The 26,297-nt window shown below is 52.0% G+C and overlaps 1 protein-coding gene across 1 annotated transcript; it reads right to left on the bottom strand.

Annotated features, from left to right (window-relative positions):
• Positions 1-23,543: 23,543 nt before the first annotated feature.
• Positions 23,544-25,008, bottom strand: LOC105485013 (zinc and ring finger 4). The gene has a single exon (XM_011747170.3). It carries the CDS (start codon positions 24,926-24,928, stop codon positions 23,639-23,641), a length of 1,290 nt encoding a protein of 429 aa, XP_011745472.2. The 5' UTR covers positions 24,929-25,008; the 3' UTR covers positions 23,544-23,638.
• Positions 25,009-26,297: the final 1,289 nt, after the last annotated feature.

Genomic DNA, 26,297 nt, shown 5'->3' with positions numbered 1-26,297 from the left:
AACCCCTCAAGGCTCCCAGAGTTGAGATGGTTGGGCTGAGTGTACCAGGAGGTGAGGGGTGCAGTTTGGATTTGAAACTCCATGGTGGTGGATGTTCTCTCTCATGTCTAAGACCGTTGTTACTGAAGGCCTTCTCTTTTCCTACTCTGGGTAAAAAAGGAGGGGACATCTGGGTGTCCCCAGCTTCCAAACTTTATTCTTATTTCTTTTCTTCCTAGCCAGCTGCTCTGGTTGCCACAGTTGTCCCTGGCTTAGGGGTTTGTGGGGACTAGCATGTGAAAGGGATGATACAGGTAGTTGGGAAAGACACAGTTACATCCTGATTTAACTGAGGGCTGCTGGCTACAGAGGATTTAACTGAGGGCTTCAGGAGCTATTGCATGGAGCCTGCTTGAAACTCTTACATCTGCTGATCCCTCTGGTGTCCGTCGTTTTTCCTTTCCTCTCCCTCCTCAGTAGAGGCGCTTCCAGGCATCCCTGGGGAGGTCAGGTAGGATCTGAATTCAAATCCCAACTCTGCTGTGTGACCTTGGGGAAGCGTCTTCCCCTCTCCAGGCTCAGCCTTCTTACCGGAAACCTGGGGCTAATAGCAGTGGGGTTGTGCAGGCACATGGAACAGGCATAGATAGCAGAAAATCCAGCCCTGACTGAACACGCGGTGGGCTTTTAACTATTTTTCTTACTGTTTTTATGTCGCCTTCCGACTGCAGAGAGAGAGGGAGAGAGCGGGGCGGGGAGGCTGCCATCTCTCCCCGGAGCCATTCCCGCAATCCCCGGACCCAATCCAGCGGCCTCCCTCTTCCACAGGCGCCGCAGGGACGGGTTTGATGGACATGTTTTTTGCACGGAAAAAAGCTGGAGGAATTGTATTTTGCCAAAAGTGTCAGCCGGAGAGAAAATATTTCCCGCATCTCTGGCGAGTGTTGACGGGCAGCAGCCAGCGCGCTGCTGGGGGGTGGGCGGAGAGGGGGCTGCACGCATCTTGGGACCGCTGCCCCCACCTCTGTCCCAGCTGCCTCCTCAGCCTCCCAGACGCCCCCCTGCAGCCCTGCCCACACCCCGCCCCCACTCCCTCCTCTCCAGACCCCTGCCTAGCTTTTCCCCTCCGACATCCTCTCTCAGACCCTAACCTCTCTCTCTCTCTTTCTTTTTCTCCTCCATAAGTATGGAGCTGTGATTTGCAAAATGAGGCGTTTGCCTGGACAAGGGGGTGAGCAGGAGGCACCGTCGGTGCCAAGGCCCTGGGGCAGGACAGAGCCTGGCGTGTTGGAGGAACAGCGAAGAGGCCTGTGTGGCTGGAGCAGAGTGAGAAGGGGGAGACAAGGAGGAGGGGAGGGCACGGAGGGGACAGGGCAGGGTGTGCAGGGCTTTGTGGGCTGTGGGGAGGACTTTGGGTTTTATTTAAGGGGTACTAGGGATCCCTGGGAGGGATTTGAGTAGGAGTGGGATGTGATCTACTTTATGAATAAACAGATCCCACTGTCTGTGTTGGGGGAATGGGTTGGAGGCGGGCAGAGTGGTGGCCAGGAGGTGGAGGAAGAGAGCCCTGTACCCTCCCTTGGCTCAGCGTACTGGCGAAGGGCCAGGGGATTCAGAACCAACTCTGTCAGCACCCCCTGCCCTGCTGTGGACAGGGGGAGGTGTCAGCAGAATCGCTTGAAATTCAAAGAAAGCAGGCCAGGTGCAGTGGCTCATGCCTGTAATCCCAGCACTTTGGGAGACTGAGGTGGGTGGATCACTTGAGGTCGGGAGTTTGAAACCAGCCTGGCCAGCATGGTGAAACCCTGTCGCTACTAAAAAAAAAAGCACAAAAATTAGCCAGGCGTGGTGGTGTGCGCTTGTAGTCCCAGCTACTCTGGGGCGCTGAGGCAGGAGAATCGCTTGAACCTGGGAGGTGGAGGTTGCAGTGAGCCGAGATTGCGCCATTGCACCCAGCTGGTCTACAGAATGAGACTCCGTCTCAAGAAAAAAAAAAAAAAAGATTAAAAATAAGCCAGACTGGCCGGGCGCGGTGGCTCAAGCCTGTAATCCCAGCACTTTGGGAGGCCGAGGCGGGGGGATCACGAGGTCAGGAGATCGAGACTATCCTGGCTAACATGGTGAAACCCCGTCTCTACTAAAAATACAAAAAAAAAAAACCTAGCCGGGCGTGGTGGCGGGCGCCTGTAGTCTCACCTACTTGGGAGGCTGAGGCGGGAGAATGGCGTGAACCCGGGAGGCAGAGCTTGCAGTGAGCCGAGATCACGCCACTGCACTCCAGCCTGGGAGACACAGCGAGACTCCGTCTCAAAAAAAAAAAAAAATAATAAATAAATAAATAAATAAACCAGACTGGGCCTCTGTGAGTTAGGGTTTTAGAGGAACAGAGAGATGTGTGCAGCAGCCTTCACTTCAGCGTTGACAGACAAATAACTAGAAATGACCAGAAACCCGTCACGGGGTGGGGGGGGGTGACCTCTATCATCCCTGAAAAGGAAGGCTATGCAGCCATGATGAAGGGTGAGGTCAGGTGTGGGAGCAGACGAGGACTCACATCCTGGACACATGGGTGGGGGCCGGAGGAGAGAGCAGGATGACACAGGGGGAGAACATTCCAGAAGCATCCACATCAGAATGTCAAGAGGGGTCACCCCAGTGAACAGGATTGTGGCAGGGGGTTTATTGTGCTTCATTCTATTCTTAAAAATATATGTATATATTTTTAGAGATGGGGTCTTGCTATGTTGTCCAGGCTGGTCTCAAACTCCTGGCCTCAAGTGATCCTCTCCCCTCAGACTCCTAAAGTGCTGGGATTACAGGTGTGAGACACTGCACCCGGTCGCCTCTCCTTTTTTTGTTTTTTGTTTTTTTGTTTTTTTTTTGAGATGGAGTCTCTGTCACCCAGGCTGGAGTGCAGTGGTGTGATCTCGGCTCACTGCAACCTCTGCCTCCCGGATTCAAGCGGTCTCCTGCCTCAGCCACCTGAGTAGCTGGGACTACAGGTGCCCGCCACCATGCCTGGCTAATTTTTGTATTTTTAGTAGAGACGGAGTTTCATCATGTTGGCCAGGATGGTCTCAATCTCCTGACCTCGTGATCCACCTGCCTCAGCCTTCCAAAGTGCTGGGATTACAGGCGTGAGCCACCGTGCCTGGTCCCACCTCTTCTTATATAAGGGCATCAGTGGTTAGATTTTGGGCCACGCTACATCCAGAATAATTTCATCTCAAGCTCTCAACTAATGGCATCTGCAAAGATCCTATTTCTGTTTTTTTCTTTTTCTTTTTGGAGACAGGGTCTTGCTATGTCACCCAGGCTGGAGTGCAGTGGCGCAATCATAGCTCACTGCAGCCTCAAATTCTTGGGCTCAAGCAAATCTCCCACCTCAGCCTCCCGAGTAGCTGGGACTACAGGTGCATGCCACCATGCCCGGCTAATTTTTGTAGTTTTTGTAGAGACAAGGTTTCACCACATTCCCCAGGCTGGATACTATCTCTAAATACAGTTCCATTCTGAGATTTTGGATGGACATGAATTTGATGGGGCAGAGGAACATGTTTTTTTTTCCTTCCTTCCGTCCGTCCATCCGTCCGTCCATCCGTCCGTCCTCCCTCCCTCCCTCCCTCCCTCCTTCTTTGTTTTCTTTTCTTTTTTCTTCTTTCTTGGTTTTTTTTCCTTCCTTCCTTCCTTTCTTCCTCCTTCCCTCCCTGCCTCTTTCTTTTCTTTTCTTTTTTCTTCTTTCTTTCTTTTTCTTTTTTTCTTTTTTTATTTTTATTATTATTTTTTTTTTGAGACGGAGTCTCGCTCTGTCGCCCAGGCTGGAGTGCAGTGGCCAGATCTCGGCTCACTGCAAGCTCCGCCTCCCGGGTTTACGCCATTCTCCTGCCTCAGCCTCCCGAGTAGCTTGGACTACAGGCGCCCGCCACCTCGCCCGGCTAATTTTTTTGTATTTTTAGTAGAGACGGGGTTTCATTGTGTTAGCCAGGATGGTCTCGATCTCCTGACCTCGTGATCCGCCCGTCTCGGCCTCCCAAAGTGCTGGGATTACAGGCTTGAGCCACCGCGCCCGGCCTCTTTTTCTTTTTTTAACGGAATCTCACTCCATTGCCCAGGCTGGAGTGCAGTGGCACAATCTCGGCTCACTGCAACTTCTGCCTCCCAGGTTCAAGCAATTCTCCTGCCTCAGCCTCCTGAGTAGCTGGGATTACAGGCGCCCGCCATCACGGCCAGCTAATTTTTGTATTTTTAGTAGAGACAGGGTTTCGTCACGTTGGCCAGGCTGGTCTTGAACTCCTGACCTCGTGATCCGCCCACCTCGGCCTCCCAAAGTGCTGGGATTACAGGCTGAACCACCATGCCCGGCCTAGGAGTGTGCTTTTCAACCCACTACACCATGTAGCATAATACAGTCTAAGGATTCAGTTCTAAGCATTAGGATGTGGACATCTCTGGGCGGCATTGTTCTGTCTGCCACACCACCCTGTCCATCTGATTTTGTCCCTCCCCTGCTCAAAGCCCTGCCATGACTTGCTATTTCCTTAGATCAAGACTAAAACTAGGGCTCTGGCAGGGTGCAGTGGTTCACACCTGTAATCCCTGCACTTTAGGAGGCTGAGGCAGGAGAATTGCTTGAGGCCAGGAGTTCAAGACCAGCCTGGGCAACATAGCGAGATCTGGTCTCTGCAAAAAATTTAAAAAGTTAGCTGGGTGTGACGGCATGTGCCTGAGGTCCCAGCTACTCAGGAGGCTGAGGTGGGAGGATCGCTTGAGGCCAGGAGATCGACAGCAGCCTGGGCAACATAGCAAGACCCCATTTCTACAAAATAATAATAATATAAACAAAATAATAATAAAACCTCTCACTGTTGTCTTCAGCGTCCTGGGGGTCCAGAACCCACAATCAGGTCCTTCTCCCCTGCTCTTCTTCCAGCTCACTCCAGCCACACTGTCTGTCTCGTATTCTTCAAATAGGCCAAGCTTTTTAGAAGCAACCCAGCCTGGAATGCCCTTTCTCGCCCTAGAGTGTCTCAAGGCTGCTCCTCACTCAACTGGGACTCCAAGCTCACCTCTTTAAAGTAGCCATCCCGGATCACCCAGGCTAAAGTGGCCCACCCTCCTCCACCTTCACTCTGCCGACACCTGAGTCAAGTTCCGTCCCTCCTCTGCCTACAGCCCTCCATGGCTCCCACCTCCCTCAGAGTCAAAGCCCAAGTCCTCCCTGCAGCCCACAAAACCCTTCATGACTTGGCCCGTCCCCTCCCTGCCCTCCCCTCCTCCGTGTCTCCCCTTCCTCACTCTGCTCCAGCCACATGGGCCTCCTCGCTGTTCCTCCAACACGCCAGGCGTGGTTCTGCCGCAAGGTCTTTGCACGGGCCGTGCCCTCTGTTTCCAACACTCTTCTCCAGCCACCACACCTCCCTGCCTCTTTCAAGTGTCTACTGAGATGTCACCTGCTCAGTAAAACCTCCCTGACACCTCGCCCACCTCAGTTTATAACTTTCACTCCCTTTCGTGGAATCCCTGGCACCCCATGCCCCTTCTTGCTTTAATTTTCATAGAATTCATTACCCGGCAGACTGCATAACTTTTTTTTTGAGACAGAATCTTGCTCTGTCACCCAGGCTGGAGTGCAGTGGCATAATACGGCTCACGGAAACATCTGCCTCCCGGGTTCAAGTGATTCTTCTGCCTCAGCCTCCCGAGTAGCTGGGATTACAGGCACCCGCCACCGTGCCCGGCTAATTTTTGTATTTTTAGTAGAAACGAGGTTTTGCCATGTTGGCCAGGCTGGTCTCGAACTCCTGACCTCAGGTGATCTGCCCGCCTTGGCCTCCCAAAGTGCTGGGATTGCAGGTGTGAGCCTATTTACAATGTTAACTGCTCAGGGCTCATCTTCCCCATTGCATGAGAGCCCAGGAGGGTAGGGGCCAGGTCTGTTTTGCTCACAGCTAAGTCTGCAGGCCCCAGCCCAGGGCCCGCCAGCAGGAAAGGAATCCTGCAGTGTTTCCATCCATCCTGGAGCCTCAGTTTCCACATCTGCCTAACGGGGTCATGTGCCACTTGTCCTTGGGGTCGCTGAGTGTCTTCAGTCATCCGCCAAGTCTGCGGAAGCACCCAGCCAGCTGGGCTCGGGCACACAGCAAGTATTTGTCTCTCACCCCCTCCAACCATCACTCAGACCCGGCGTGGGAGGTGACAGCCCTGCAGATGCCACTGGCTCGGGCTGCACCGCTGGGGCCAAGACACTGTCACGTTTGGTAAATTGCAGGCAGGCAGCTTCTGCGGCTGCAGTACCAAGGACAGGCAGGGACGTGACTGGGAATATCTGGAGTTCGAGTGACCCAGGACTGAGCCGGGAAGTAGAGGCCTGAGAGCCAACTCTGCCCCTCTCTGGGCCTCAGTTTCCTCACTGGCAAACAGAAGAGGTCTCAAGATCACTGAGGCATCTCGGAATTCCTTTGGCCACATCCTTCTATGAGTCCCTCACTAAGCCCTTTCATGGCTTTGAGCCTCCATATATAAAATGCAAAGATGAAAAAATAACAAATAAGATCTGAGCACAGGGGGTGACCTTTCTTGAGCTCAGGGCCCAGTGCTCAAAAAATGGTAATAAACACCAACCTGGCTGGGCATGGTGGCTCATGCCTGTCATCCCAGCACTTTGGGAGGCCAAGGCAGTGGATCGCCTGAGATCAGTAGTTCAAGACCAGCCTGGACAATATGGCAAAGCCCTCTCTCTACTAAAAATACAAAAATTAGCTGGGCATGGTGATGCGTGCCTGTAAATCCCAGCTACTTGGGAGGCTGAGGTAGGAGAATCGCTTGAACCCAGGAGGTGGAGGTTGCAGTGAGCCGAGATCACACCACTGCACTCCAGCCTGGGCGACAGAGCGAGACTCTGCCTCAAAAACAAACAAACAAACAAAATATCCTCCTGCTAGCTAATTGATTGAACACCTACTCTATACCTGGCCCTACACTGAGAACTTTCTAAGGAACTTAGATCTGCTTTAGGCCTCACAGCAGCCCCATGACATAGGACACTATTAATATTATTACCCCCATTTTGCAGATGAGAAAACTGAGGCTCAGAGAGGTTAAAAACATTCACCCAAGGTCACACAGCACTGTCAAGAAGTTTCAGAGGCTGGGCTGGGCGCGGTGGCTCACGCCTGTAATCCCAGCACTTTGGGAGGCTGAGGCGGGCAGAGGCTAGGAGATCAAGACCATCCTGGCTAACATGGTGAAACCCCGTCTCTACTAAAAAATAGAAAAAAAATTAGCCGGGCGTGGTGGCGGGCGCCTGTAGTCCTAGCTACTCGGGAGGCTGAGGCAGGAGAATGGTATGAACCCGGGAGGCGGAGCTTGCAGTGAGCCGAGATCGCGCCATGCCCTCCAGCCTGGATGACAGAGCGAGACTCCGTCTCAAAAAAAAAAAAAAAAAAAAAGTTTCAGAGTCTGAATGGGATCTGGTCTCTCTGATCCCAAGACTGGGCTGTAAACCTCCACACTATCAAATGAATAGATGAGTGTCTGTTCATCTTTTGGGAAAGGAGAGGGTGCTGGCCACTTTCCCTAATGACGCAGCGGTCTCCAGGTTTACCCCAAGAGCGAGGTCGTGGTCTTAGACCCCCTATCGCTGACAACTTCCTCCCTACACAGCCAACTCCCTTGTAAAGATGCTCCTGTAGGCACTGACTCCTTCCTCTTGCTGGGGCAAAAGCTGCTCTCCTCCCCGAGACCCGCTCAGGCAGGTGAAAGAGCTGAGGAGGGAGAGGAGGCATCTCCTCATATGTCCACCTGCAGCATCTTTCAAAGAAATGCAAAATCCAAAGGAATGAGAGAACCAGCCGCAGGCTGTGTGTGAGCGCGTGCAGGCGTGTGTGCGTGTGTGCACGGATCTATGAAAGATTTAGGCGGCGCCTGGTGTGTTATGGCCGTAATTAATCTTCTGTCTCGTTGGCAGAGGGAACAACATTCAGAAATTACTTTTTGTGGCCTGGCGAGGCGAAGGCTGACGGGACCCAGACTCCTTTTCCCAGGGATCGGGGTAGTGGGGTATAGATGGGGGGGAGGGTGATTCAAGAAGCAGGAGCTGCCTGGGCGTGGTGACTCATGCCTGTAATCCCAGCACTTTGGGAGCCCGAGGCGGGAGGATCACTTGAGGTCAGGAGTTCAAGACCAGCCTGGCCAACATGGTAAAACCCCGTCTCTACTAAAAATACAAAAAAATCGGCTGAGCGTGGTGACGGGCGCCTATAATCCCAGCTACTCGGGAGGGTGAGGCAGGAGGATCGCTTGAACCTGGGAGGCGGAGGTTGCAGTGAGCCAAGATCGCACCACTGCATTCCAGCCTGGGTGACAGACCAACACTCTGTCTCAAAAAAAAAAAAGGAAAAAAAGAAAAAAAAAGAAAAATAGCTGGGCGTGGCAGTGTGCGCCTGTAATCCCAGCTACTTGGGAAACTGAGGCGGGAGAATTGCTTGAACCCGGGAGGCAGCCGTTGCTGTGAGCCAAGATCGCGCCACTGCACTCCAGCCTGGGCGACAGAGTGAGACTCTGTTTCAATTAAAAAAAAAAAAAAATGGGGGGAGCTTCTCCTAAGTTCTCCTCCACCCCACACTGGTCCCTGCCTCCATTAAGGTCATGAAGTCCCCAACCCAGTGGGTACCCCATGCACGATGGGTGTCAGGCTAAGTATTTTTGGAGGAAGAGCTTGTTTCATTGTGTGTTTGTAGTTTTACTGAGGTGTAACTGGCACTTGATAAACTGCAAATATTTAAAGTGAGGTTTCTTTGTTTGTTTGTTTTGAGACAGGGTGTCATTCTGTTGCCCAGGCTGGAGTGCAGTGATGCCATCATGGCTTACTGCAGCCTTGACTTCCTGGGCTTAAGTGATCCTCGTACCTCAGCCTCTTGAGTAGCTAGGACCACAGGTGCACATCACCATGCCTGACTAAAATTTTTTTTTTTTTTTTTTTTTTTGTAGAGAGAGTGTTTTTTGTTACATTGCCCAGGCTGGTCTGGAACTTCTGACCTCAAGTGATCCTCTTACCTCAGCCTCCCAAAGTGCTGGGATTACAGGTGTGGCCTCTAAACTTTTTTTTTTTTTTTTTTTTTAGACGGAGTCTCGCTCTTGTCGCCCAGGCTGGAGTGCAGTGGCGTGATCTCGGCTCACTGCAACCTCCACCTCCCGGGTTCAAGCGATTCTCCAGTCTCAGCCTCCCGAGTAGCTGGAATTACAGGTGCCTACCACCACCCCTGGCTAATTTTAGTAGAGACAGGATTTCACCATGTTGGCCAGGCTGGTCTCGAACTCCTGACCTCTGGTGATCCGCCCGCCTTGGCCTCCCAAAGTGTTGAGATTACAGGCATGAGCCACCACGCCTGGCAGCCTCTAAACTTTTTAACATCTCTGCTTACAGATGGGGAAAATGAGGCACAGGACGGGTGTGGCCAGGCAGCCAGGAGTCATTTGAGGGGAGTGGATTATCTAGACACATATATCCGTAAAACCATCAGCATAATGGAAACAGTGAACATGTCCATCACCAACACAATGAATACATTACTTCCTTTGTAATCCCTCCCCCTCCCTCCCGTCCTTCCTCTCCCCAGCCCTTTCCAGGCACCCACTGGTCTGCTTAGGGTCCCTATAAATGAATCTGCCTTTTCTGGATGTCACCAGTGCGGACTCTGTTTACGTCTGACTTTTATTCTTCAGCATTACTGATTTCAAGGCCCAGCCCTGCTGTTGGGTGAATCAGTGCCCTGTTCCTTTTTACGGCTGAAGAGAATTCCATCGTCTGAATGGACCACTGTTTGCTTATCTATTTACCTGTGCATAGACATTTGAATTGTTTCCAGTTTAGGGCCAGTATGCATAAAGCTGCTCTGAACAAGTCTGTATGAGTCTTGGTGTAAATAAATACCTAGGGGAGGCGTGGCTGGGTCCTAGGGGAAGTGTGTATTTGAGTTTTTCAGCAAATAGGGGCTGTGCACTTTAAACACAATGATAGATTGGGCATGGCGGCTCAGGCCTGTAATCCCAGCACTCCGGGGGGCCGAGGTGGGAGGATCACCTGAGGTCAGGAATTCAAGACCAGCCTGACCAACATGGTGAAATCCCACCTCTACTAAAAATACAAAAATTATCCAGGCGCTGTGGTGGGCGCCTGTAATCTCAGCTACTCTGGAGGCTGAAGCAGGAGAATCGCTTGAAACTGGGAAGTGGAGGTTGCAGTGAGCCAAGATGGCGTCGCTGCACTGCAGCCTGGGCAACAGAGCGAGACCCCATCTCAATAAATAAATAAATAATAAACACAATGACAGCACATCTGGAGGGCTAGGCATGGGCTATCTTGTTTTCTCCTTTAGACAGGTCAGTGACTATGGGTATGTCACACTTCAGAAGGGAAAACTGAGGACAGACCATGTGGCTGACGAGCAGGGACTTGAACCCAGGACTGTCCAAGCCCAGAGCGGTAAACACACTCACCCAAGGTCACACAGTCAAGAAGTTTCAGAGGCTGAACTGGACTCTCTGATCCCAAACTGTAAACCCCAACACTACCAAATGAACAGCTGAGTGTCTGTTAATCTTTTGAGAAAGGAGAAGGTGCTGGCCACTTTCTCTAATGATACAGGGCTCTCCAGGATTCACCAAGAGCTGAGTCGTGCACCCAGAGCCTCTATCACCGACAACTTTTCCCCTACACAGCCAACCCCCTTGCGAAGGTGAGTCGTGGACACCCACTCCATCCTCCTGCTGGGGCAAAGGCTCCCCTCTTTCCCAAACCCCCTCAGGCAGGTGAGCACTGGGCTGGATGCATTTGTGGGCACCTGGACACCTTCGGCTTCTCTCTCTCTGTTTTTCTTTTTTTTTTTGAGACAAGAGTCTCGTTCTGTCACCCAGGCTGGAGTGCAATGACACCATCTCAGCTCTCTGCAACCTCTGCCTCCCAGATTCAAGCGATTCTCCTGCCTCAGCTTCTCAAATAGCTGGGATTACAGGCTTGTACCACCAGGCCCAACCAATTTTAGTATTTTTAGTAGAAACAAAGTTTCATTGTGTTGGCTAGGCTGGTCTGGAACTCCCAACCTCAGGTGATCCGCCCACCTAGGCCTCCCAAAGTGCTGGAATTACAGATGTGAGCCACCGTGCGCAGCCCTTGGATATGTTCAGAGACACAGTTCTTACCATCGTGGTACAATTGCCTGCGGTGTTCAGTGCAGTCTCATGCTCTGCAGGTTCATAGCCTGACAGCACTGGGTTGCACCACACAGCGTAGGTGTGCAGAAGGTCCTACCATCTAGGAGTGTGTAAGCACACTCTGTGATGTTCACACCTGACAAAATCACCTGACCACCCACTTCTCAAAACTTATCCCCGTCATTAAGCGATACACGACTGTGTTTGCTTTCTTTTTGTTTGTTTGTTTGTTTGGTGTTTTTTTTTTAAGACAGAGTCTTGCTCTGTCACCCAGGCTGGAGTGCAGTGGTGCAATCTTGGCTCACTGCATCCTCTGCCTCCTGGGGTCAAGCGACTCTCCTGCCTCAGCCTCCCTAGTAGCTGGGACTACAGGCGCCCACCACCATGCCCGGCTAACTTTTTGTGTTTTTAGTAGAGACGGGGTTTCACCGTGTTAGCCAGGATGGTCTCAGTCTCCTGACCTCGTGATCCACCCGCCTTGGCCTCCCAAAGTGCTGGGATTACAGGCGTGAGCCACCACACTCAGCCTGTTTTGTTTTTGTTTTTTTTGAGAAAGGGTCTCGCTTGGTTGCCCAGGCTGAAGTTCTGTGGCACAATCATAGCTCACTGCAGCCTTGAACTCCTGGGCTCAAGTGATCCTCCCGCCTCAGCCTCATGTGGTTCAAGTAGCTGAAACCACAGGCATGTGCCACCATGCCCAGCTAGTTTTTTGTTTTTTTTTTTTTTTTGAGAAAGAGTCTCTCCCTGTTCCCAGGCTGGAGTACAGTGGTGTGATCTTGGCTCACTGCAACGTCTGCCTCCTGGGTTCCAGCGATTCTCCTGCCTCAACCTCCTGAGTAGCTGGGACTACAGGCATGTGCCACCACCACGCCTGGTTACTTTTTGTATTTTTAGTAGAGATGGGGTTTTGCCATGTTGGTCAGGCTGGTCTTGAACTCCTAACCTCAAGTGACCCACCCATCTTAGCCTCCCACAGTGCTGGGATTACAGGTGTGAACCACTGTGCCTGGCCTGCCCAGCTAATTTTAAAATGTTTTGTAGAGGTGAGATCTTGCTGTGTTGCCCAGGCCGTTCTTGAACTCCTGAGCTCAAGTGATGATCCTCCTGCTTTGGCTTCCTAAAGTGTTGGGATTACAGGCATGTGTCACTGTGCCCAGCCTTGTTTGTTTGTTTTGAAACAGGGTCTCTGTCACCTGGGCTGGAGTGCAGTGGCATGATCATGGCTCACTGCAGCCTCAAACTCCTGGGCTCAAGATATCCTCCCAGCTCAGCCTCCCAGGTAGCTGGGACTACAGGTGTGTGCTGCCACACCTGGCTAAATTTTTAATTTTTTGTAGACACAGGGTCTTGCTATGTTGCCCAGGCTGGTCTTGAACTCCTGGACTCAGGCAGTCCTCCTGCCTCAATCTCCCAAAGCGCTGGGATTACAGGCGTGAGCCACCGCACCCAGCCTGTATTTACTTTTTAGACACTCTACATATTTCCACAGTGTTGACTGTCTGCCTGGCACGGTCATAAGCACACACTTTACATGTCTTAATGTCTCTAAACTTTTTAACACCATCTCCATTCACAGATGGGAAAACTGAGGCACAGGCGTTTCTGGCCACTCAGCCAGGAAGCATCTGAGGAGTGTGGGGAATGGGCTTACTGCCTGCCACCCCCGCAGCAGCAGTCTGGCCCACTCACGGCGCTCATAGCCCCCTGCACACATTCTGGCTCAAGCATGGTGGTTCAGCAGCCCCAGTTTTCACCAACGAGGCACCAGAAATCCCAGGAGGGGGCAGGACACTCGCCTGGCACTGGGGTCTCCGGACTGCCAGCCCTCTGTTCCCTACTATCCCCAGAGCTGCAACCAGGCCCCCCTCCAAAACTGTGAGCCCTGCAGCCTGGGAGTGGCCTCAGCGGGTGCTGGCTCAGACAGCGAACAGATGCTCGCTATTTTAAACCCACTGTTAACTCATTAAGACAGCTGTTTCCCATCCCCAAAGTCGGCGGAATTAGAATTAAATTCATTCCAGAATTAAACACACACATACACACACGCACACCCCGCCACCATTTGGAGGCAAAACTTGTTAGCATTTAGGCAAGCTGTGCCTCTGAGCCTGGGGACGGGGCTCGGCTTCCGCCTGACAAGTTACATCACAGCCCAGCGGTTGCCAGCTGGGCCTGTGGCCAAAATGCCCCGTGGGCCCAGATTCTCATGCCTGCCCAGATCTCCGCCATCAGAGTCCAGTTGCCAACTGCATGTCCTCCTGGAGTTCCCTCTGACCCCTCAGACCCAGCAGGGCCCAGAAGCAGCTCAGTGTCTGCCCCGAATTGGCTTCTCCTCTTGGGTGACCATCTCTACCTGTCACTCACATCAGAGTCCAGGTGTCCCCTCCTCTTTCTCCTCTCCCCTTACCTCTCACGTCTGAATGGGCAGGACTTTCTGTTGATGCTTCTTCCAAATGGCTTTGCCCCATCCTTACTGCTACTGCACTGGTCTGAGCTTTTATCACCTCCAGCCTGGATACCTGCCCCAGACACTTCCCTGGGTTCCCAACTTCTACCCTCACCCCCAGCTAGCTGTTTTCTCTTAAGAGAGAGATCTTCTTAGAGTCAAAATAGGATTGTATCACTCTCTTGATCAACATTGTCTAGCACAGGGCTGTTTATTAGGACTTTCTGGGATGCATGGAATGTTCTAGACCCATGCCAGCCAACACAGCCACCCCCATGCAGCTAGAGAGTGCTTGTAATCTGGCCAGTGTGAGTGAGGACCTGAATTTTAAATTTTATTTCATTTGAATGACTTTAAATATTCACATGTAGCTGGCAGCTCCCGTATTTTTCAGTGAAGCTCTGTGGACTCTAGACCTGATGCCATTGGCCTCCTGCTCAGATCCCTGGGGTCCTCCCTGTTTCCTGGAAGTGCAGGCTGGGATTCCAGCTCTGTCTGTCTGTCCAAGCCTGCTCTGACATTGCCCACGGTGGGCCGGAAGTATTGCAGAATTCACAGTCCTTCTCTCAGCAATCCCCAACTGATGGGTGCATTGGCTTTTGCATAAATCCCTCATCCCCCCCTGGGGGGGGGGCATTTTTTTTTTGAGATGGAGTCTCACTCTGTCACCCAGGCTAGAGTGCAATGGTGCTATCTCAGCTCACTGCAACCTCTGCCTCCCAGGTTCAAGCGATTCTCCTGCTTCAGCCTCCCGACTAGCTGTGATTATAGGCACCCGCCACCACTCCCGGCTAATTTTTGTATTTTTAGTAGAGATGGAGGTTCACCTTGTTGGCCAGGCTGGTGTCGAACTCCTGACCTCAAGGGATCTGCCTGCCCTGGCCTCCCAAAGTGCTGGAATTACAGGTGTGAGCCACCACGCCTGGCCAGGTGGGGCAATTCTGAGTTTCACAGTCAACACAGGCTCCCCGAGGTCCCCAGTGGGACTGAACTCCACCTGCCACTGGCTCACGAATGCACCCCTGTTTGCTGCTTCTCTTCCCTCTTGGACCTTCCCACACCCCTCCTGGGGCTTCCTGGGATCATCTCCCACATACACCACTTGTCCTGAAATCCTTGTCTGGGGAGCTGCTTTGGGAGAACTCAAATACAACAGGCTCTGCATTGCACAGGCAACAAAATGCAAACGGTTCATCGTGGCTGAGAAGGCCCACTACCTCTTCACTCCTGCCATCCGCACCAGCCACACTCCCTTCTCCTCTTCCTCAGACACGTCAACCCCTCCTGCCACGAGACAAGTGTCCATGTTGTTCCCACCCCCTGCAACTCTGATCTTCTCCCATCCTGTCTCCTGACTCTCCACGTCTCAGTTTAAATTCCTCCAACTCACAGAGGACTTTCCCAGCCACACTGTCTGCTGGCCACTGATTCCTTCTCTCTTTTTGTTAGAGATAGGGTCTTGCTCTGTTGCCCAGGCTGGAGTGCAATGGTGTAATCATAGCTCACTGTAGCCTCCAACTTCTGACTTCAGGTGATCCTCCGGCCTCAGCCTCCTGAGTAGCTAAGTCTACAAGCATGCACCACCACACCCAGCTTATTTTATTTTATTTTATTTTATTTTATTTTATTTTATTTTATTTTGTTTTGTTTTGTTTTGTTTTGTTTTGTTTGTTGAGACAGAGTCTCACTCTGTCACTCGGGCTGGAGTGCAGTGGCGCAATCTTGGCTCACTGCAAGCTCTGCCTCCTGGGTTCACGCCATTCTCCTGCCTCAACCTCCTGAGTAGCTGGGACTACAGGCGCCCACCACCATGCCTGGCTAATTGTTTTGTATTTTTTTAGTAGAGAAGGGGTTTCACCATGTTAGCCAGGATGGTCTTGACCTCCTGACCTCAGGATCCACCCGCCTCAGCCTCCCAAAGTGCTGGGATTACAGGGGTGAGCCACCACGCCGGGGCCACACCCAGCTAATTTTATTTTCATTTTTATTTTTTGTGGAGATAGTGTCTCACTATGATGCCCAGGCTGGTGTCCAACTCCTGGTCTCAAGCAATCCTCCTGCCTTGGCCTCCCAAAGTGCTGGGATTACAGGCATAAGCCACCATGCCCTATCAACCTTGACTCTTTTGAAGAGCACTGGCCAGGTGTTCTACAGAAGGTCACTCAATTCAGGCTTCTCTGGTGTCTAATCATGATTAGATGGAGATTCTGCATTTCTGCCCAGATCCCATTGAGATGGTGCTGTGGTCCTCTCAGAACATCAGATCAGGAGGCACATGTGTCAATGTGTCTTGTTGCTGGGGGCGTTAATTTTGATCCGTTGGCTAAGGTGGTACCAGCCAGATTTCCCCCCAGAAAGTTATCTTTATTCTTTTCCAGTGAATAAATATCATGAGTTACCTTGAGACTGTGCAAATATCCTGTTTCTCCCTCAACTTTCACCCAGTAATTCTAGCATTCTTCGATTGATCCTGCCTCTCACACACTTTATCTTATCTCCTTCTTATTTCTCTCCTGGGACTCATCACTATTTGAAACATTCTTGTTCAGTTGTTCAAACATAGTTCAATATTTGCCTCCTCCACTGGACAGAGTTCGTGAAGGTGGGGGCTGGGTTTGTCGTGGTGACTTCTGTGTCCCAGTGCCCAGCACAGACTCTGGCACATACAAGGTGCTTAGCAAATATGTGATGAATAAACAAATGAAATGAGATGACACCAATCAACAAATCCCAGGTGGTCAGGAAGTATGATTGGGTGTCATCCCAAGAATGAAGTGTGTTCTAGGAGCAAAGATGCTATGAGATGCTACTTTAGAGGAATGCTCATCCATGGATGAATCCCTGGAGAAAACACTAGTGCTTCCATTTCCCAGCAGCTCCCTTGGTCCTGCTGGAAGTCTGTATATGGAGCTGACACCACATGGATCTTGCTCTTTGAAGTCTACATCCAGGCTGGGCATAGTGGCTCATGCCTGCAATCCCAGCACTTTGGGAGGTCAAGGTGGGAGGATTGCTTGAGGCCAGGGGTTTGAGACGAGTCTGGGCAACATAGCAAGACCCCATCACTACAAGAAATAAATAATTTGGCCAGTCGTGGTGGCACATGCTTGTAGTCCCAGCTACTTGGGAGGCTGAGGTGGGAGGATCACTTGAACCCAGGAGGTCAAGGTTGCAGTGAGCTATGATTGTGTCATTGCACTCCAACCTGGGCAACAGAGCAATACTCCATCAGAAGAAGAAGAAGGAGAAGGAGAAGGAGAAGGAGAAGGAGAAGGAGAAGGAGAAGGAGAAGGAAGAAGGAGAAGGAGAAGGAGGAGAAGGAGAAGGAGAAGGAGAAGGAGAAGGAGGAGAAGGAGAAGGAGAAGGAGAAGGAGAAGGAGAAGGAGAAGGAGAAGGAGAAGAAGAAAGTCTATGTCTAATAAAGCTACAGTAAACAAGACAAGGGTATTGGCATAAGGATTGACAAATAGATCCATGAAACAAAATAGAGAACCCAGAAAGAGGCCCCCCCACCAACATATACACACATGGTCATTTGCTTTCAGATGATCCAATGACGAAAGGCAAGTATTTTCAACAAAAGCCTCTGGAACAATTGGCTACCGGTGTGGGGAAATAAAGAACCCTAACCCCTACCTCACACCATACACAAAAATCAATTCAAGATGCATCATAGACTAAACATGAAAGCTTGAATTACAAAAATTTTAGAGGAAAATAAAAACAATATTTTTGTGGCTTCAGGGTAGGCAAAGGTTTCCTTGGACACAGAGAGCAAGAATCCTAAAAGAAAACAAATTGGTCGATTTCACTATAGTAAAATTAAAAGCTGATCAGCAAAACACCTCAGTGAAGAAAATCTAAACCCAGTGCAGAGTGTGGGAGTAGTGGGAGTGGAGGTGGGGTCTCTGTGTGTGAGGACAGGTCCCCAAGGCTGTGTGTCTGGGTTTTATTTTTGTTTTTTGGGTTTTTCTTTTCTTTTTGGTGGTGGTGTTTTTGAGATATGGTCTCACTCTGTTGCTCAAACTTGAGTGCAGTGGCACAATCTCAGCTCACTGCAGCCTCGAACTCCTGGGCTCAAGTGACCCTCCCATCTCAGCCTCCCAAGTAGCTGGTACTACAGACATGCGCCACCACACCTGATTAATTTTTTTTTGTTTTAATTTTTGGTGGAGACAGGGTCTACATATGTTGCCCAGGTTGGCCTCAAACTTCTGGGCTCGAGTAATCCTCTTGCCTCAGCCTCCCAAAGTTCTGGGATTACAGGAGTGAGCCACCATGCCTGGCTGCCAATTATTTGTTGACTCATGAGCTACCCAGACAAGACTTAGGGAAAATGCCAGCCCACCGGAGTCAGGTGACATGAATTTGAATCTTGTCTTTGGCCCCAACACACTGGGTGAGCATGGGCTGGACCCACGTCTCTCTGGACTACAATTCTCTACCTGCTCATGAAAAGGTACAGTGCAATAATGTCTGACCCCCACCAATGTGTTCCATCCATGGGTTTCTCTCTCTTCTTCCCACCCCTAGTCACCAGGAGCCCCAGGCAGAATGTGGGCTGCTGGACAAGGCAGTGTAGCATGTGCCAACCCAAGACATATCACCCTGTACAGACAGATCTTCCTTCCCAGCAATGTTTTCTGTCTCTGAGAGTTTAACTATCCTGGCATAAAACCTGAGACCTTGGAGCAGGATGGGAGAAAAGACAAAAGCAGCAGTCTGACCTCGGACAGCAAATCTGTTTAATTTGCGGCCGGACATCTGGCCTGGCAGGGGCCAAGCTGGGACACAGCCAGTGAGGCGGGAGGTTTGGGGAGCCGGGCATGGGGAAGGGTGGATGCTGAGGCCTGGTGCAGCTTCTCCTTAGCTGTGGCACTTGGGCAGGGGTGTGGCCCCCTCTCTGTATGCCAGCTTCCTCCTGGGAGAAATGGGGAAAATTACACCCACCAATCTCAAATAGTGATAGGAGGGCTCATGGGCAACTGTGTGCAGAAAACGTTTGTGTCTCTGCCTTGGGTCACTGTCATTTGACAGCTGAGGAAGCTGAGATGCTGAGGGGGTGATATGGTCTGGCTGGCTCTGTGTCCCCACCCAAATCTCATCTGGAATTGTAATCTGAATTGTAATCCCCACATGTTGGGCAAGGGACCTCGTAGCATGTGATTAGATCATGGGGGCATTTCCCCCATGCTGTTCTTGTGAGAGTGAGTGAGTTCTCATGAGATTTGATGGTTTAAGGAGCTTCCCCCTCTTCACTCTTCACTTCTCTCTCCTACCACCATGTGAAGAAGGACATGTTTGCTTCCCCTTCTACCATGATTATAAGTTTCCTGAGGCCTCCCCAGCTGGGCAGAACTGTGAATCAATTAAACCTCTTTCCTTTATAAATTACCCAGTCTCAGGTATTTCTTCATAGTAGCATGAGAATGAACTAATACAGAGGCGAAGTAAGTGAGGGGGCACCTCAGCTCACTGCAACCTCGACCTCTTGGGTTAAAGTGATTCTCCTGCCTTAGCCTCCCAGGTAAGTGGGATTATAGGCGTCCGCCACCACGCCCAGCTAATTTTTGTATTTTTAGTATAGACGGGGGTTTCACCATGTTACCCAGGCTGCTCTTGGACTCCTGATGTGAAGTGGTCTGGCCACCTCGGCCTCCCAAAGCGCTGGGATTACAGACATGAACCAGCACCCTTCCGGAAGAGCCTTCTTTTTGATCCTCCTTGGACAAACCCTAGGGCTGGCTCTTATTGGCCCAGCTTGGATCACATGTGCCATCCTGAACCAATCACTGTGGCTTAGAGGGTGCAATCCTCTCATTGGCTAGGGCTGGGTCATGTGACTACCCAGAACCAGGAAGAAGGTCTCTTCTCCCCACTCCTTGCAGCCACGTGTACTCAGAATGGAAGACAGTTAGTTTCCCATAGCTGCACTGTGCTGCTGGCGCCAAATACGTGTCTGCCATAGGTAGCTAGCACTGTTATCCTCATTTACAGAGGAGCGAGTCAAGACTCTTGAGGGGGCAGTGGCATTCTCAGGGGCTTCAAAGTAAGTAGCAGGACTGGGAATTTGAACCCACGACTTTTCTATTTTTTATTTTTTTGTTTTTTTTTTTTGAGATAGAGTCTCTCTGTGTCACCCAAGCTAAGCTGGAATGCAGTAGTGTGATCATAGCTCACTGCAGCCTTGACCTCCTGGGCTCAGGTGATCCTCCTGCCTCAGCCTCCCAAGTGGCTGGGACTACAGTCAGGCACTACCAGGCCTGGCTAATTTTTTAAAATATATCTGTAGTGATGGGATCTCGCTGTGTTGCCCAGGCTGGTCTTGAACTCCTGGGCTCAAGCAATCTTCCTGCCGTGGCTTCCCAAAGTGCTAGGATTATAGGTGTGAGCCACTGTGCCCGGCCTAAACCCAGGACTCCTGACTCTCGTATTTGGGATCCTTTTTGTAGATGTCTGCAAGGGACTGAAGGAACAGTAATGTTGAGCTAGGCTGAGCGAGGCATGTGGAGGGCACTCTGGGCAGAGAAAACTGCCTGTGCAAAGGTGTGGAAGTGGCACCCAGCACTGTGGCAATCGAAGAGGTGGAGGAAGCACATTAAATTTTGTATTTGCTGGCCGGGCTGAGTGGCTCACGCCTATAATCCTGGCATTTTTGGAGGCCATGGCGGGAGGATCACTTGAGGTCAGGAGTTCGAGACCAGCCTGGCCAACGTGGTGAAACCTCGTCTCTACTAAAAACACAAAAATTAACCAGGTATGGTGGTGCATGCCTATAATCCCAGCTACTTGGGAGGCTGAGGCAGAAGAATCACTTGAACTCAAGAGGTGGAGGTTGCAGTGAGCCAAGATCATGCCACTGCACTCCAGCCTGGGTGACGAGGCTCAGTCTCAAAAAAAAAAAAAAAAAAAAAAAAAAGATGTATTTGCATGAAGTACCTCTTTAAAATCTCCCAGCAAGAGTATGAGGTACATGCTGTTAGAATGTCCATTTTCCATATCCATGGAGTGGAGCTCAGAGAAGGAAATAGCCATGCCCATCATCTCAAAGAAAGCCAGAAACAGCAAAGCCAGCTTCAAATCCAGGTTTGGCAAGTCCCCAAAGCTGGGCCTCCTTTTCTCTCACCCCTATGTTATGGGTTGAACTATATCCTCTCAAAAAATATGTTGAAATCCTAACCCCTGATATCTGGGAATGCGACCGTATTTGGAAATAGGATCTGTGAAGACGTAATCAAGTTAAGATGATGTCATTAAGATGGACCCTAATCCAATATGACTGGTGTCTTCATAAAAAGAGGAGGTAACAAGTTTGTGGGTGCATCACTCCAATCTCTACCTTCGTTGTCACATGGCTGTCTTCCCTGTGACTTTGTCTCTGTGTCTCTTCTTTTCTTTTCTTTCCTTTTTTTTTACTGAGAGAGAGTCTCGCTCGGTCACCCAGGCTGGAGTGCAGTGGCATGATCTTGGCTCACTATAACTTCTGCCTCCCAGATTCAAGCGATTCTCTGCCCCAGCCTCCCAAGTAGCTGGGATTACAGGCACGCACTACCACGCCTAGCTAAGGTTTGTATTTTTAGTAGAGATGGGGTGTCGCCATGTTGACCAGACTGGTCTCAAACTCCTGACCTCGGATGATCCATCCATCTCAGCCTCCCAAAGTGTTGGGATTACAGGCGTGAGCCACTGAGCCCGGACCCTCCAGTGGTTTTAGTCAGCACCCCAGAACAAAATCCATTTCTTTTTCTTTTTCTTTTCCTTTTTTTTTTTTTTGAGACAGAATGTCTCTGTGTCCCCAGGCTGGAGTGCAGTGGCGCAATCTCAGCTTCCCGCAACCTCCGCCTCCCAGGTTCAAGCGATTCTCCTGCCTCAGCCTCCCGAGTAGCTGGGGCTATAGGTGCATGCCACCACACTCGGCTAATTTTTTGTATTTTTAATAGAGACGGGGTTTCACCATGTTGGCCAGGATAATCTCGATCTCCTGACCTCGTGATCCGCCCTCCTCAGACTTCCAAAGTGCTGGGATTACAAGCGTGAGCCACCACACCTGGCCCAAAATCCATTTCTTACTAAGCTCTACCAGGGCCTGTACCATCTGCCCTATCCACTCCCCACCCTCCCCTCCTCCCTCTCCCTGCTGACTCACTCTGCTGCTGCTGTACGGGCCTCTGGCTGTTCCTCTAACATGTCAGGTGCAGTCCTGCCACAGGGCCTTTGCACGGGCTGTACACTCTGTCTGGAATGTCCTTCCTGCACTAACAACTCCTTTCTCCCTTTCCAGTTGGTTTTTTTTTTTTTTTTTTTTTTTTGAGACAGGGTCTCACTCTGTCACTCAGGTTGGAGTGCAGTGGTCCAATCATAGCTCACTGCAGCCTTGGCCTCCTGGGCTCAAGTGATCCTCCCATCTCAGCCTCCTGAGTAGCTGGGACTACAGGTGTGCACCACCATACCCTGCTAATTTTTGTATTTTTTGAGAGATGGAGTTTCACTATGTTGCCCAGGCTGGTCTCGAACTCCTAGACCCAAGCGATTTGCTCACCTCAGCCTCCCAAAGGGCTGGGAGGGCAAGCGTGAGCCACGGTGCCCGGCCCTGAGTCTCAGTTCTCATGTTTCCTCCCTAACCTCCCTGACCACCCCTCAGGCTCTCTCCGTCTCATAACCTGCTTGTGTTTTAGCCCCAGGATTTATCTCCTGCTGACATCTTCCTGCTCATTTATTTAATTATATACTTTGTATCTATCCACCACCTTGGAATAGCAGTCCCGGGAGAGCAGGGATTTTTCTCTTTTGGTCATTGCTGTGACTGTGTGCCTGGAACAGCATCTGGCACAGAGTGGGCGCTCCCTGGAGGTTTCCTGGGCTTGTGTTGGAATCTTGCACGTGACTCTCACATTCATGCTGTTCCAGGGGATGTCGCAAAGGTGACCTTGACCCTTTTCCTCCCATGGCCTCACCTAGTAGCTATTTCTCACTGGAGCATGGCCAAGCAGCCCCCTCACTGCCCAGAAAAACCCCTTGCCTCCTTGCATTTTTTTTTTTTTTTTTTTTTTTTTTTTTGAGGCAGGGTCTTGCTCTGTCGCCCAAGCTGAAGTGCAGTGGTGTGATCATAGCTCACCTCCCAGGCTCCAGCAATCCTCCCACCTCAGCCTCTCAAGTAGCTGGAACTACAAGCATGCATCATCACACTTGGCTAATGAAATTTTTTTTTTCTTTTTTGAGACAGAGTCTCACTGTCACTAGGCTGGAGTGCAGTGACACCATCTCGGCTCACTGCAACCTCCGCCTCCCGGGTTCGAGCAATTCTCCTGCCTCAGCCTCCTGAGTAGCACGCAGCTGGGACTACAGGCGCGCACCACCACGCCCAGCTCATTTTTGTATTTTTAGTAGAGACATGGTTTCACCATGTTGGCCAGGATGGTCTTGATCTCCTGACCGCATGATCCTCCCTCTTTGGCCTCTTAAAGTGCTGGGATTACAGGCGTCAGCCACTACGCCCAGCCTAAAAAATTTTTTCTGTAGAGGTGGGGTCTTGCTATGTTGCCCAGCCTGGTCTCAAACCTGTAACCTTGAGCGAACCTCCCACCTCAGCCTCCCATCCCATCACACCTGGGATTCCATGAGACATCAGAGGAAACGGAGTAAAAGGGGTTGGAGAACTCTGTGGCACCTTTGCAACTTTTCTGGAAATCTAAACTGGTTCCAAAATAAAACGTTTATTTTAAAAGAAAAAGTGTGAATGAAGAATAAGGCCATCCAGGACCAGCAGCCCATGTGCCCGGGACTGGAACCAAAGCACGGACGCCCCGTCTCAAAGCCACTCCGGCACCACGGTCACAGCTGCCCCGAAAAGGGCCCCCAGCCCTCACCTCCCCTCGCTCGCCCGCAGAAACAGGCACTGGCCTTAGGCTTGATGGGGGATGGGTGAGAATCCGCTTTCAAACCCACTTTATTCTTTTCAGACCAGAAACATTCCTCATCGCCCCCCCTCCCTACCCTAGATCTTTACTGACCAGGGGCCTCAGGAGGGGCTGGGGAGACAGTGGTATCCTCTGCCTCCAGGGACGTGGTGCTGCAGTGGCAGTGGGGGCTGGCGCGGCCCAGCAGCTCCAGCCTCCGGGAGCGTAGCCGGGCTTGAATGGCCCAGATGGGGGGCCGGTGGCCCGGTAGGGAGGGGTCCTCGTCGCTGAAGCTGTCGGTGGTGGAGTCAAAGCTATCTTCCGTGCCGGCCACCGACTGTTTGCACACGGGGCAGGAGCGCCGGGGGGCTTGGGAGAACCAGGGGTCAATGCACTTGCAGTGGTAGGTGTGGGAGCAGGGCAGGATCTTGAGTTGGTCGCCCTCCTCGTACTCGTCCAGGCAGATGGCACACAGGTCGTTGCGTCGCGTGAAGGTGCGGACCTGCGCCTTCTGGCAGGTAGACGTCTTCACCGGCCGTCTGTGGCTGCAGCAGGCCTGGGCCCAGAGCCACAGGCGGTTCAGGACAAAGAGGGTGGATACGACCAGGGCCAGGGTACGGCCCAGCGCCCAGGACACGGTCAGCACGGGGTGACAGTCCAGGTCGCGGCACGGCGGGTCGTCCGGCAGGAGCAGCACGTGGGCCGACTTGTCGCAGCCCAGGATGACCCGAAGGTCCTGCGAGGCGGCCTCGCCCACGAACACCGAGGGGATGGCGATCTGGCCCCTCAGGTCCTCGGAGACGTGGGTCATGCTCACGAGGTCGTCGGAGTGGACGTTGTGCACGATGGCCGCCTCGAAGCCGGCGCGCTGGGCGTTCAGTACCTTGAGGTCGAAGGTGCAGTCGTAGCGGCGAATCAGTGCGATGGCGCCCAGAGAGCGGTTGCCCAGTCGCGGGGCCTCGACGGGATGGCACGCGTTGGCTGGCTTGACCTCCATCAGGTAGCCCCGTATGCCCTCGGGGGCCAGCGGGACGCCGAACAGCGCTGGCAGATCTGCAAAATCCACCGAACTCGAGTTGTCTTCCAGCATGGCCCGGACTACCGCCTGCGCGGGCACCTGGAGCACCGACAAGACCAGCAAGGCTTTGACCGCTACCAGGGCTTGGCCTGGCCGTGGCCACCCCATGGTCACCCGCTTCGCCGGCTGTATGCTGCTAAGTCCCACTGGAGATGGCAGGCAGGGGGCCTTTGGGCATCTCCGGGGCCTCCCAGGGGGCCTGTGGCCAGGATGCGAGGGCAGTTGAGTTGGAATGACCGCGTGGCTCAGAGGCAGTGACACGGCCACCGCGACCCTGGTGGCTCTAGGCATTAAGGGCTCCGGACGGCAGCGCAGCATGCATCATGTCTTTGAAGGCCGGTCTCAGGAGGTGCTGGCGCAGGTGGCCTTTCTGGCAGATGACACGGAGATCAGGAGTCCCCAGGGTTCTAGATGCCCCCAGCTTCTGTGACATCGCCCTGGTACATTCTGTCCCAGGAGCTGCCAGCTGCCTGGGCCTGTAACCAATGGATCATTCCTAGGTCTGTGATTTGCCGGTGCCCGGGCAATCTTTGAGAAAACTTCTTGAAGGCTCAGGGCATCTTTGGACCCAAAGAGGCCCAGGGATGCCACAAAAGGGCTGCTGGCCCCTAGCGGTGCAGATTCAGCCCTCACCGTGCTAAGACTCTACCAGCATCAGCTTCTGGAGGTTCCTAGCAACACACTGTAGAAGGTGCAATGTTACCCTTGTCTAAGACTCCAAGAGGGACCCAGACTTGTTCAAGCCACGCCCCCCTACAATGAGGTCAGTGCTTAAAACCCAAATTCCTGACCCCCTCTCACCATCCCTCACTCTGCTGCGGCCACATGGGTCTCCTTGCTGTTCCTCCAATACACCAGGCAGGATCCTGCCCCAGGGCCTTTGCATGGGCTGGGCCTCCTGCCTAGAAAGCCCCTTCTCTCCGTAGCTGGCTCTTTTGTGCAGACTCAGATCTGAGTTCATATATCCTCAGAGCCCAGCTGGACTTGATTTGGAGGGAGGGTGAAGTGCCGGGATCAGGGTGGGGCTGGTGGGGGTCAGGGGTCCCAAGTCCTCACCGCCAGGTTGGCCTCCAGGCTTGCACCAGCTTCATTCTCTTCCCTATAGCATTGCTTCTCCAGCGAGGTCTCCAACTGTGCCCCCGGCCTGAGCTTCAGTCCTGGGCATTGGCCTCACCTTCTCCCCAGTCCCCATCCCCCAAATTTCATACCCTCAATCTGTCTGCAGCCCACTCAAGTCGGATTTCTGTCTCTGCCATTCATAAGCTGTATGACGGTCGGGCACGGTGGCTCAAGCCTGTAATCCCAGCACTTTGGGAGGCCGAGACGGGCGGATCATGAGGTCAGGAGATCGAGACCATCCTGGCTAACATGGTGAAACCCCATCTCTACTAAAAAATACAAAAAAAAAAAAAAGCTAGCCGGGCATGGTGGCGGGCGCCTATATATAGTCCCAGCTACTCGAGAGGCTGAGGCAGGAGAATGGTGTAAACCCAGGAGGCGGAGCTTGCAGTGAGCTGAGATCAGGCCACTGCACTCCAGCCTGGGTGACAGAGCAAGACTCCGTCTCAAATAAAAAAAAAAAAAAGCTGTATGACATCAGCTAAATTCCTTAGCCTCTCTGGGCCTCAGCTTCCAGACCTGTAACATGGGCATAATAGTCTTTCCCATGCTCTAAACTCTCCCATGG

Source organism: Macaca nemestrina, chromosome 20 (genome assembly GCF_043159975.1).
Source record: "Macaca nemestrina isolate mMacNem1 chromosome 20, mMacNem.hap1, whole genome shotgun sequence".
NCBI lineage: Eukaryota > Metazoa > Chordata > Mammalia > Primates > Cercopithecidae > Macaca > Macaca nemestrina.
Note: the sequence above shows the minus strand (reverse complement) of the source record. Positions and strands in the feature narration are given on the sequence as shown.

Excerpts from the sequence above, each read along its gene's own strand:
- LOC105485013 (XM_011747170.3), bottom strand. The coding sequence starts at position 24,928 with ATGCTGCGCTGCCGTCCGGAGCCCTTAATGCCTAGAGCCACCAGGGTC.